General features: G+C 45.9%; 1 protein-coding gene across 3 annotated transcripts in view; it reads right to left on the bottom strand.

Moving 5' to 3' along the window:
- The window catches only part of EPB41L4B (erythrocyte membrane protein band 4.1 like 4B), a 293,241-nt gene that overhangs the window by 87,493 nt on the left and 193,735 nt on the right, over positions 1-12,013 (bottom strand). For all 3 annotated transcript variants that reach the window (XM_090049115.1, XM_090049114.1, XM_090049117.1), the window contains one exon: positions 8,405-8,530. In XM_090049115.1, the coding sequence (XP_089905241.1) occupies positions 8,405-8,530 (126 nt within the window). The remainder of the gene's footprint in view (positions 1-8,404; positions 8,531-12,013) is intronic.

A 12,013-nucleotide genomic window follows, 5' to 3' on the forward strand; every position in this document is an offset into this window, starting at 1 on the left:
GAAGCTATATCAATGGGGAACTTACAAGGGTAAAAACCTTTTAGGACTTTGAACAAAAAGAAAAAGAAAAAACAAAACTTCTGATAGGTATCAATCTTGGATATTTAAAAATATTTCGTTTTGGATAAATAAGCATGAGAGAGAGAGAGAGCGCGCGCGAGCATGTATTTGTGTGTGTAAAACAGATAAGCTCGCTGTTCTTTCTACTTCTGAGAAATTTGCTTCTCACATGTGTGTGATGCCATGAAATACATAGTGAAAAGAGGCATGTGCTGTAGGTAATAGAAAACAGGCTGTGGCCCCTTAGAAGTTAGTATAAGATTCTGCATAATTCCTTAACTGTATTCTGTCCTTCACATATATGTTATTTAACCCCAACAATCTTGCAGCTAAAATAAGAGAAGACACTGTACACACTGAGCTCAACTAATAAGGCAAGAAGGGCACTGGGAGCTGCCCAGAGTAATCTGCAATAAAGAAGGGATCATTATTTCCTTGCCTTCCTTTCCAAAGGTCTGTAGGAAGTGCAGTGTTGGTTTCCACCAGCTTTAGTTATAGGAGTGATGAAGAAGGGAACTTTTGCTGACAACAGCATTAGGCTTAAGTAGCACATTGGGCATTCTATGCTTTTCTCTAGAGTCAGCGACTCTACCCTCCTGAACATATTTTCCTCCCCGTTTTCGCCTTGGGAGAAAAGCATCACTTGTTCTTGCTCTCCCATTCCTCTCACCTGCTTACATAGACAGATGCAAGGAGCAAGCAACAAGCAGCTGTGTTCCCTTCTTCCAGCAATAGAACAAAAGACCATTTGGATTCTCAGTCACCCTGGAGTGCTGTAAGGGTGCCCTGGAACAGTGTGCAATATTAGCACTGTTAGTGGGCAAACACCTACACATGATTCACAAGACAACCCAGGCATGCCAAATAGGAATTCACAGTGTCAAGACCTGCTGTGGTCTTTCTGAGTTCTTTGCAACAGAAAATTTGCTTTATTATTTTTCCATAGGCAAAAAAAAAAGTGGAAGCTAAAAGGTGGCATTTCCTGGGGGGAGGGCTTTGAACCTAATGAGGCTGAGAACCTGGGATTGACTCAGATGAGTGGGGAACAAAGTGGATGAATAAATAGGGCAGATTTATTGTACCCTCCAGGAACACCTTCTGACCCCATCCATAGCCAGATTCCTAGTGCTGGGGGATTAATTTCGTCCCAGCTCTGCCTAAACTGACTGCTTTAGTCAGTCCTTTGTTGCTGCATTACTATAGAGCTTTGCACAGCATGGTCCATAAGTTAGTTATTTTCACAATATTTCTAGATGGCCAGGGAGTGTAATTGTCCTCATTCTATGGAGGAGCTTAGGAGTAGAGAGATTTACCCTAGGTAAACCAGGAAGCGTACAATGGAGATGGGAATTAAACCTGGGATTCTTAAAACTGAGGCAACACCCAAACTGTCAGAGCATTGTTCTTATGCAGTCATTGCTATATATATTTTTTCAGCAACATGCACTGCTGCTGTTGCACTATCAAGATTCATGTCCCCCTACAAGTTTATAATATCATAAGGAGATGCCTTATGGGGCCCAGAAGAACCATGACTGCATATGCAAATCACCATGACTGCAAATCACCCTGGCTAAGCTTTAGGAAAAATACGGATACACTGGGGAGAGGAGATCCCTAGCACATTCACTTTTCTTCTCTGACACCTATTTATAATTTACAGGATAACTACAGCAAAGGAACATAATTATTATATACATGGAAAAAACAGCTCAGGAGGCTGTAACTTGGAAAGCTTCACAGTAAAGAATGCAGTCCTTAATAATGCTGTGCTAGTCAAGAGGCAGCACACAACGTTTGCACGTGCATAACTACTACTGAATATAATTGTAAGAATCATGGGAGAAAATACAAGGAATATAGTGTGACATGCTTGGGCAAGAGACGTAGAAAGGCTGAATGCAAATACAAAAATGGAGGGCAAGGAACTAGGTGTTTCAAACAGGAAATGAGCAATACAGCACTGCTGACACAACATCAGATTCAGTGGGAGAGGTGAATGCTTTTTAAAAAATTATAAAAAATTACAATGCCTGTTACTGAAATCTCAAGCATATAGAATAACCAGAATTTAACTGTCTTAAACTGCCATGGTTGCAATTACACTAGTTGCAGTTTAACTGCAGTGAAAGCTCTTCCAGGGAACAATGAGATCTAGAAAGCTGATTGTTGTAAGAAAATTATTTGAAGGGTAAGTTGACTTAACAGGTTATTGTAAAACGATACAAAGCAGTGGCATTTTCTCCATGATCTGTATGCAACAAAGATTAAATACATAACTAATTGTTAATGACAAGATTCATTACCAATCTCCTTCTCTCCCCTTTCTGTTGTTCCCATGGAGTTTTATTCTATTACTCTTATGAAGGGCAACATTATCTTTATTCTACTAACTATATTTCTGGTGAACTCCGTAAGAATCTCTTAAATTTCATAAAGGTTTACCTTCCATGGGACATTATGTAATCTATTCTACTGCGCCATATATCAATTCACCTGTCTAACACAGCTTCTTTCTCTGCATTGCGGGTGTGTACAGAGGTTGCTTTTTTGCCATTTAAAGCACTTTTTTGCCTTGACTTAACAGAAGCGCATGGCTTTATAGCACTTTAAAAATGGGTACAGTGATTTAGAGGTGCAGATAGAAGTGCAGATCCCAGATGTAACTCAGAACAATTTTTGCAAAGCAGTCTGAGTTACAACGTTATTCCAGACCAAACAGAAGTTCACTGTTGGTTCTGGGGGAAGGAGAATCTAGCTGCTGCAGGGACCCTACAGCTAGGTTCCCATTGCAATGGCCAAGGCTTTCAGCCACTGCTGGTTGTTTTCAGAATGGGAGGTAGAAAAGGGAGCAGAGGGACCTTATTCCTGAGGATCCCCAGCTGGTGCTGAAGGGTGAGGTGGGTGAATTGGAGCACCCTCACCTCAGGGGGGCTTCAATACCTGCCCCCGCCGTTGTGGGGGGCAGGGGCTGAAAAACACCTAGATTGAACTCCTTCTGCGCCCTTTCCCCACTTCCCCCCATTCTGGAAACATTGACAGGCTGGGAGCTCTGCAGAAACAAGTTACAAAAGTCGCTACATTTTGAAACATCTTAACCTGATACCTCATGCAATGATGGGTCAAATTTTCACCTGACTGGCCATTTTTAAGCTGTTTGCAGCTATGTACTTGTGTTTGGTCACAGCTATAAATTGCTTTCTGCGGTCAGATTGGGCAAAAATTGTCACTTCTATCTGCACCCTAACTTAACCCTTGTTAAATGAGGTATTAAAAATTGAAGTGCTGTATTTTACAGCACTTTCGCAACCTACAGCACTTTACATAACTTCTGTTTGCTAATCAAATTTTTGGTGATTTGGCTAGTAATCCATGGGCTTTTCAAGCTTGATTAATGCTCCCCAGTTTCCAGGAGCATGGCTCACTCTGCAGCCAGAAGGGCCGGCTCTGTGCTAGAAGCCCCCAGGACCAGTGGAGCTCCTGCCACCCTAGAAGGCCAGTGGGTGCACGGCAGGGCTTGCAGGCAAGGCAGGTTCTGGGTTGGGCAGTGCCAGGGGGAAAGAGGTTAGTTCAGTTCTGTGCAGCCGAGGCAGGAGGGGAATGTTGATGCCAGCTCCATGCCATCCTGCCTGGCTGGGGACCCACTCTCTTCTGGTATGGTGTGGTTGGGAAGGGTCAAGGGATGAGTCAGGGAAGCATGGGAGCTTGGCATGCATGTGTGTGTGGAGAGGGTGGGGAATGGGGAATGGGGAACTCATCAAACACCCACAGACCACAGGGCTCCAGAGCAGCTGCAGCTGGGAGCCTGGCACAGCACACAGCACCTGGGACACACACAAGCATGCCCCCTCCCTACTCCAACACACACGTGCCCCCTCTCCTCCCCAAGACCCTATGTGGCTAGGGACCAGAGGCTTGGAGTAGGACTGGGCAAGAGCTGCTGCCTGGCCTTGTGGCAGACACGGGGCTCACTCCAAGGAATGGGGGACAGGTCACAGGTGGGACACCCTGCGACCCTGCATAGCTGGAGACCAGACGCCTGGAGCCCGGCTGTCAGCCTGCTGCCTGGCCTGTGGTAGAAGCAGTGCTCACACCCAGTCCTATGGCAGGGGAGGGGGGCAGGGGGGATGAGAAGCTGAGTGACAGCTTCTCATCCCAGCTCCACCTTGTCTGCTGGTCTGCTGCTGTCTGCAGTCTCCTGCATCCCCAGGAGGCTGCAGAGCACCCCCTGCCTCCTAGCCTAGAAAGTGCAGAAAGGCTCAGTGCCCCCTCGTCTTCCCTACCAAACACTGCACTTCTATTATGTTTAAGAGCACTGTAACTTTATATTGCTATAAAAAGTATACTAAATTACAGCACTGTAAAATGTGTATGGAACACTTCTGTACACACCCTGTATCATTTATTAGTTGTTAGGTAACAACATTGTGTGACTACTTTTTGGTCCTCATGAAACACAATTCATTGGTGGTGAATTTTTTTTTTTAACAAATAAAATTATAATGTGAAATTGTTAAATGAAACTTGAGTAATTGGAATAATTAAGTTACTTACCAGGACCAGGCTGGAGGTCTTTAAATTGTATCATCTACATGCACATTCTCATTGAGTCTCTCTCATTCCCCGAGCCTTTGATTGGAGACTTTTTGTTTTCATCATACTCATAGAGTGCACTCTAGCCCCCACCTTCCCAGACTGAGGGGATAAGGGTGGTGTGTGCTTCCTAGTTCCAGTTATCTTTCAGTTTCAGTCTTATGACTCAAAGAAGAGAAAGAAGAGGCTAGATATAACTGCACATGTGGACAATCTCAAAGAACTCCAGCTACTGTGAAGTAACTTTGTTCTCTCTCCTGAGTAAATGTCCACTTACATGTTTATGCTACAGGTGACTCCAAAATATTAGCCACCGATACCTGGAGGTGGGCCCCAGAGTCCCCTAGGTCATGGCTGTCCAATATCTGGAAAGTGGGAGACTGCATACCCCATGGGCCACAGGCTCCTAGGATGCATGCAGCAGGGGCTGCATGTGCGGTGGGCCCTCCTCAGTACCCCTGACAGTCTATCCCCTTTTTCACCAGCTCCTCTGCCGGCGGCACACAGAGCACAGATGGCCTGGTTTCTCTCTCCGTGGCAGTGCATGGCGCATAGACATTACAGAGCCCTCCCTTGGCCCCCTCCCACTGCAATGCCCCAGTCCCAGGACTAAAAGGAGGAATCAGAAGCTGGAAGAGAGTAGCAAAGCCTGGAGAACTTGATGCCATAGCAGCAGAAGTGATGACAGCAATGGCTGGCTGAGAGCCTGTTGGCCATGTATCAGCCCCTTTCAGGCCACATATGACCCCAACAGCTACCAGTTGGACAGCCCTGCCCTAGGTGAACAACTAAAGGACTGCCCAAGTAAATGCTCTGTCAACAAAGTGTTTAGTAAAGGTGTTTATGAACTCCAGGTGCCTTGCCTTGCAGATTTCACCTATGGGCTAACTACAGACATTCAAAAAGCCCGAGCTTGAACTGATTCAATCTTTGCAGGTTAGTCTAAACTGCATAGACTGAACCAGGAAGCAAGTGAATAGACATTCATTTTTTATTCTAGAAATGGAGCCACATTCCTGTAGTGGCTCAGCCTAGAAGATACAGGAAGCCCTCCCTTCCCCCTTCAGCAGTGGCTGGAAAGCTGGAAGAGAAGTCATGTAGGCTTTTCCCCCCTCTCTGCTTGAGCAGAGAGGACAGGGGCAGGGGCATGATCAGACACCAGCCCCAGGCTGGCCCACTGTGGCAGAGGGGAGGGAGAGGGTTTAAACTGGCCACTGGAGTGAGGGTTTAAACCTCCTGCAAGGTTTAACTCTCCTCCCTCCCTTCGTACCTCAGCATGCTGGTCCAGGGTCAGTGTCTGTCCATGCCCTTCCCCCACTCTGCTCAGGTGGGAGCAGTGGAAAAGCCTGGCAGGGGCTGCTGTGCCTCTGGCCAGACAGACCCTTGCTGGGGACCTATGCCAGTGGGAGAGGGGCTTTAAACCTCTCTCCATCCCTCTCCTCTGCCTCTGTGTGCTGGCCTGGGGCTGGGTGTGGCCATGCCCCTGCCTCCTCTGCTCAAGCAGCGAGTGGCAGGAAAAGCCTGTGAGTGGCTGCTCTGCCCCCAACCATGTAGACCTAGCTGTGATCCTGAGCAGGATTTCCCACCTCCACCTCAGCTCTACTGAAGCAGACAGCTCAGCCCAGCCCAGGGCTGCAAAGCATCCTGGGATGCAGGGGGACTATTAATTAACTTTCACCAGGAACGGGTCTGGGACAGAAGTTCTATAAACTGATTTGACCTGAATCTATTAAGTCTGATACTACTTTCAACCAGGTTTATCTTAAGCCAGTTTTGGCCATTTTGAAAGCGGTTTATGTGTCCAGAATGTCTGTTCTGCTACAGGTTTAAACCAGTTTCTGTCCACTTAAACTGGTTTGTGTGTGACTTCTGTCCTTGGCCATGGAGATAAATCTGTAGAAGTGATATGGGCTCTACTAGGATGACCAAAAATTAGAGAGAGGGCTCTATGTTAGCAATCTCATAGTTTAACTTCATGGAGGCCTTCAAATGGACAATCTCTGGGATGATATTAAACTGCCTTTAGAGATTTTTGGTCCTGTTTAGGTAATAGGTCAAATTTCTCTTGATGTCAAAGAAGTATAGGGAGAGCTTAGCTCTAGAGGTGTAGGGAAGAACACTGGCAAATTGATGTGTTGGCTCAGGTGGGATTTAGATACCACTTGAGGCAGAAACTTCAGGAAGGTCTCTCAAGGTCACTTTATCTGGATAGAAGGTAACATAGAGGGGGGGTCCACCATAAAGGCTTAGATCTTGCCCACTTTTCTGGCCAAGGCAATCATCATCAGCAATGTCCTCTTCATGGACAGAATGAGTAATGAACAAGTTGTCACTGGCAACTTTGGCCATTGGCAAATGACCATCCCACCAAAGATGCAAAGACCAGGTTCCTGTATCATTGTGGGAAAGAGTTATTTGTGAGAAAACAATTTATCCAACTTCTAGAAGAATCTGAGAGCAACTGGGTGAGAACACACAAGTCAACCCTCAGTCAGTGAGTGATAAGCTAGCAAGTGAATTTTAACTGAGTTCCTGGACAGATTAGCACAAAGGTGCTCCAGTACGTCAGAAATGGAAGAATGGCCAGGAGAAATGGTCTTTGACCAATATCAACCAGAGAGTATAGTCCATTTCATCAGGTAGGTACATCTAAGTAGAGGTAGACACAGCTTTAAATGTTTTTTCTACATACCTCTAGAGCAGGTGGCTTGTGAATGCTGCGATGCTAGGGCACATGGAGCATCCCACAGTAGCACAGGGCAGCAGGAGAGTGAGCTGAGGGGGCCCCCCTGGCCTCCCCGGCTCAGCGAATGGTGCCTTCTGGGTCTGGGGGGACACCCGGGGTCCCCCTGTGGCTGACTGCCAAGCTGGGGGAGTGGAGTGTGGGTTTGCTGCTGAGCATACTTCCGAGTTTGCTGCTGAGCACACTGGGCAGGGGGGAAGGGGGGAGGCTGCACTCCTGTGAAATGCTCCATCCACTCCACCATTGCAGCATTCACGAGCCACGCTGGTACCTTGAGGTATGTAGAAAAAACATTCAAAGCTGTGTCTGGCCAAATCACTGATCCTCTGAATCAGCATTGAATCTTCAGATTTGGATTTAGTTGAATTGAATCAGGAACAGTGATCCAAATGAGTTAATTGAATCACTGTCCCCGATTCAGGCCGAATCTGAATCGAATAGGGCCCATTTTGCATACTCCTAAAAAATAAAAGCAAGACACCAAAAAACTAAGGATTTGAACAGAAAGTCACCTGCCATTCCACAAGAATGCATTGTAAGTAACATATAGGCACCTGAGAGGAACTGAAGAGCAGATGTGGGCAGTGTCCTTCATCCCCTCAAGATGGGAGGGCTGTGAAGTGGGAAGAGTGCACACTACAGATACTGTGCTACGGCAAAAGTGTCCATTCAAAGATTTAGAGTGGGAAACACACATTGTGAAAATGGATAGTTGGACAATTACTCAAGAGAAGTTGAGGTTCGACTGTTTTGCCGTCCCTGGTCCCTGATAAACAAGTCAGTCAGAAAAAAATATCAAACATCCAGAATAATAACTGCAATGAATAGCTAGGATAATTTCTGACTGCCTTTGAAAAATCCTAGAGTAAGTCATGTCAATGTGGATACTCAAGGGAGATGAGATCTCACACTTCCCAGAGAAATACTAACCTTCTGGGAAATGTGGCATTATCCCATACAAGGTACTATACCTCTGTACTACAGAAGGTAGATTATAGTGTAGTTTACCTGGGTACCAACTCTAAAAGCAGCCTCTACTTGAGCTTTAAGGATGTTACATTTCATATGATCAGATACAGAGGAAGGTGACACTGGGGGATGAAGACTCTTTTCAGAAACTTTCTTGTCTTCACTCTGTGATAAATATAAAAGACAACACAGAGATACATATTAGAGAATAAGTCAACAAAACAATTAGGACAAATTTTACTTGGTAGAAGTATCTGATGAGCAAAAACATTCAAAGATGAAACAACTGATTTTATTACCAAGATAATAAAGGCCTGAAGGAAAATGTGGCATTGCTGGGTATCCAGAGACTGATATACAGCATTAAAAATATGGGGAAATACCCAGGCCTTAAGGTACCCTTTCAAATCTGAAATTAAGTTGAAAAATAGAACAAGAAATCTGTATTCCCTGCCTGAGCATAGACAAGAAAGGGACACAGAGTTCAATATTCAGGGTGTGGATACACAAAGGCTTGGAGCCTTTCAAAAGGGGAACATTTTAAAAGGGCAGCAGCTGGTATATTCTAATTGTTAGTGCAAATGAGTAGACAAAGATTCAAATGCAGCAAACCTGCTCCAGCTTTAACCCTAGATGAAGGAATATTAAACTGGAGCTGTTTGTTGCATTTGAATAGAATCATAGAACAAAATTATCAGCTTATTCACGCATAACAGTTTGGGTACAGACAGAACACTTGAACCATTCCAAGAATGTCACTGATTGGGAACCATTCCACAATTATCCCTGGACAGAAGTGTCCACACATACACTGCTAAGTGTCCTAAATAGCACCCTTACCTTTTAGGGATTACATTGCTACCAAAATGCCACCAGTACCCAGACCATCATGCCTTTCAGGGATCAGTGCACAGAGTTTCACCCAGTGTCCTTTAGAGGGGGAAGAAGGTTTGGATTGGGAATAGGGGGTGGAGTCAAGGGATTGCCTGGTGCTGGGGCTTTGTAAACCCCTGCTTGAGGCTCCCCCAAGAACTCCCCAGCTTTCCCAGCCACTCAAGTACCTTGTATTGCCAAAAACTGCATGGAGATATGTGTGTAGGGCAGAACCTGCAGAACAGGAGTGCCTGCAAGACTGCAGCAGAGGGTGAGGAACAATAAACATACACTGAGCATGGGATTGACAGCCATGGTCTTCTATTAAATGCCCACAGTCCGTTGTACAATGGCTGTTCCCCTCACCCAGCAACTGACAGGTGTTTACTGTTACAGGCACAACTAGCCACTTAACACAAGTTGGAGGCCAAAGTACCCCACCATGTTCTCCCCACCATCCTTCTTGAACCTGGCTACTCCCGTCACCCCAAATAAGTCTAGGAACCCCACCTTGGGTCTCTAGCAGGGAAATAAAACTGAGACAGAGGCTTTCTGCTTCCCGCCCCTGCAGACAGTGGTCTTGATAGGCAATAGATCTTTGGGTAGTTAAGTCCTGGTTGAATCCCAGAGCAGTCCCATTGCTTTGCATGTTTTTTTTGGGTTTTTTTTTGGGGGGGAGGGGGGCATTGAGGAGCAGACCAGTTTGTATTGCCTGAAGCACTGACTAGATGTTAGGCACAGAATGCTCTGTGTCTGCACATAACATTGAATCAGTTCAAGGAAGGCCAGTTCAGAATAGAACTTATTTTCCTGGTGTGCTTTTAAAACATTTTAGAACGTTTAAATTGATCTAAAGTGGCAAGCACATCTAAACTCGAGGTGCAGACAGAAGTGACAATTTTCGCCTGATCTGGCCCCTGAAAGTGCCCCACAGCTGTAATTAAACAAGTGCATGCCTGCAGAGCAGTTTAAAAGGGCCTGATACCATGACAATCTGAACTGGACTTTGAGGGACTGCCGCCACCACTCCAAAGTGGAGCGTTAACTTGTCTGTGTGCACCAGGAGCAGGGCTCGGCTGATGTAGCCTAGCACTGCTCCCGGCACTGTTTTCAAAATGGGGGGGAGGGGGAGGGAGCAGACGAACCTCGTTCTGGGGGTTGCCCAACTGGCACTGGAGGGTGGGGAGAGAGGACTGGAGCCCCCCACCCATCCCACTCCAGAGTAGCTGGGGAAACCCCAGAACAGACCTCCCTCCCTGTCTTCTCCCCCTGCCATCCTGAGACAGAATGGGAGCTGGGAGAGGGGGGAGAAACACAGCTTGTCTCCCTGGATCTTGCTCGATCCCCCACAACAGCTAATGTCTGTTGAGTAGGGAGGATTGGTCCAACTCATGGCACTCTCTGAATCACCATGAGTTAGACCCAAAGTGCCATGAGTTAGATACAGAAGCTACACTTCTGTCTGCATCTTTGGGGTTTAAAATGTATTTAGAATGGTCTAAGTGTTACGTCTGTCCTTTGAGCATACTAGTTGCCCTTGTGAAATGTTCCCATTTTGTAAGGGGTCCAAGCATTCATAGGTCCACACATTAAATTAACACTCCCCTATACCATTTTAACCCTGCAAAGGGCTGTGAAGTAAATGAAACATAAATTAAAGCAACAATCAAGAACCTTCATATTATCCAAATAGTAGAAACTGAAATGCCTTTAACTGAGAATCGGGCCCATCGTCTTTGCTTACAGATCTCTTTGGATTCTTTTCTGTCAGAGAGACCAGAACAATCCAAGATGCTTATCTGACTTTTCTTTCCATTCACCCTGATCCACCCTGTAACGTGTCATTTTACAAAGACAGACAATTTTTCAGCCCTCAATCTGAGAAATCTAGAGCAGGACACCCAGCATAGGCTCTCTTTGCAGATTATGGTAATTTGGTATCCTATTTAAGAGAAGCCTAATTTTTTGGCCAGAGTGCCAAAAAAACCACAATGTCTACCTTGGAAGGTGCCAGAGTGCAGACATGCTGGAGCCCGAAGCAGCTGTTCGCAGCCTCCTGTCTGCAGCCAGCCCATGGAGCCCAGTTTGCTTGCAGCAGGGCTTGCAGCCTCCCAGCTGCCTGCTGGGAGCAGCTTGGGCTCCATGGCTGGCAGCAGTTGCTTGGAGCCTGGGCTGGCAGTGCGCCAAGCAAAATGGCCTTGCGTGCCATGCTCAGCACTTGTGCCAGGGGTTGCTGACCCCTACATTAAAAGAATAACAAGCAAAAGATCCAACCTGGAAGTACTTGCATACATAACAAGGAGCAAGTCTCTCTCCAGGCTAATACAGCTATAGCTAAAGCAATCAGACTGGGTAGGTGTGACTGGGGCAGACTCAGTGGAATAGGGAGGTGCAGTCACACCCACCTTTTAATTCCTGCTCCACCCAAATGTTAAAACCATCTACCTGACAGGAGCAGGAAGGAGTCGATTGATTTCTTGACTCATTAAAATCTACCTGCTTCCTGCTAATTTGTCTTCACTTCACAAGTGTTAATGACCCTTTCTCCTTTCACTAGTCAAACTATTTTTATTTTTGCAATTTTGCTGTCTGTTAGCCATTCCTGGTAATGTATCTCTTCTATTTCCCAGCCTGGCAGGCTGTTTTTTAGCTCTAGCTAAAGACCTTAACTCAGATGTATAAGTGACTGATACTGAAGTATTGGAGGCACTGTCAAAACACACATGAAGACTCAGTTTTGTTCTATGAATCCGAATAAGAGACATACATTTCATT

Source organism: Crocodylus siamensis, chromosome 5, assembly GCF_052110815.1.
Source record: "Crocodylus siamensis isolate JL-2025a chromosome 5, ASM5211081v1, whole genome shotgun sequence".
In the NCBI taxonomy this organism is placed as follows: Eukaryota; Metazoa; Chordata; order Crocodylia; family Crocodylidae; genus Crocodylus; species Crocodylus siamensis.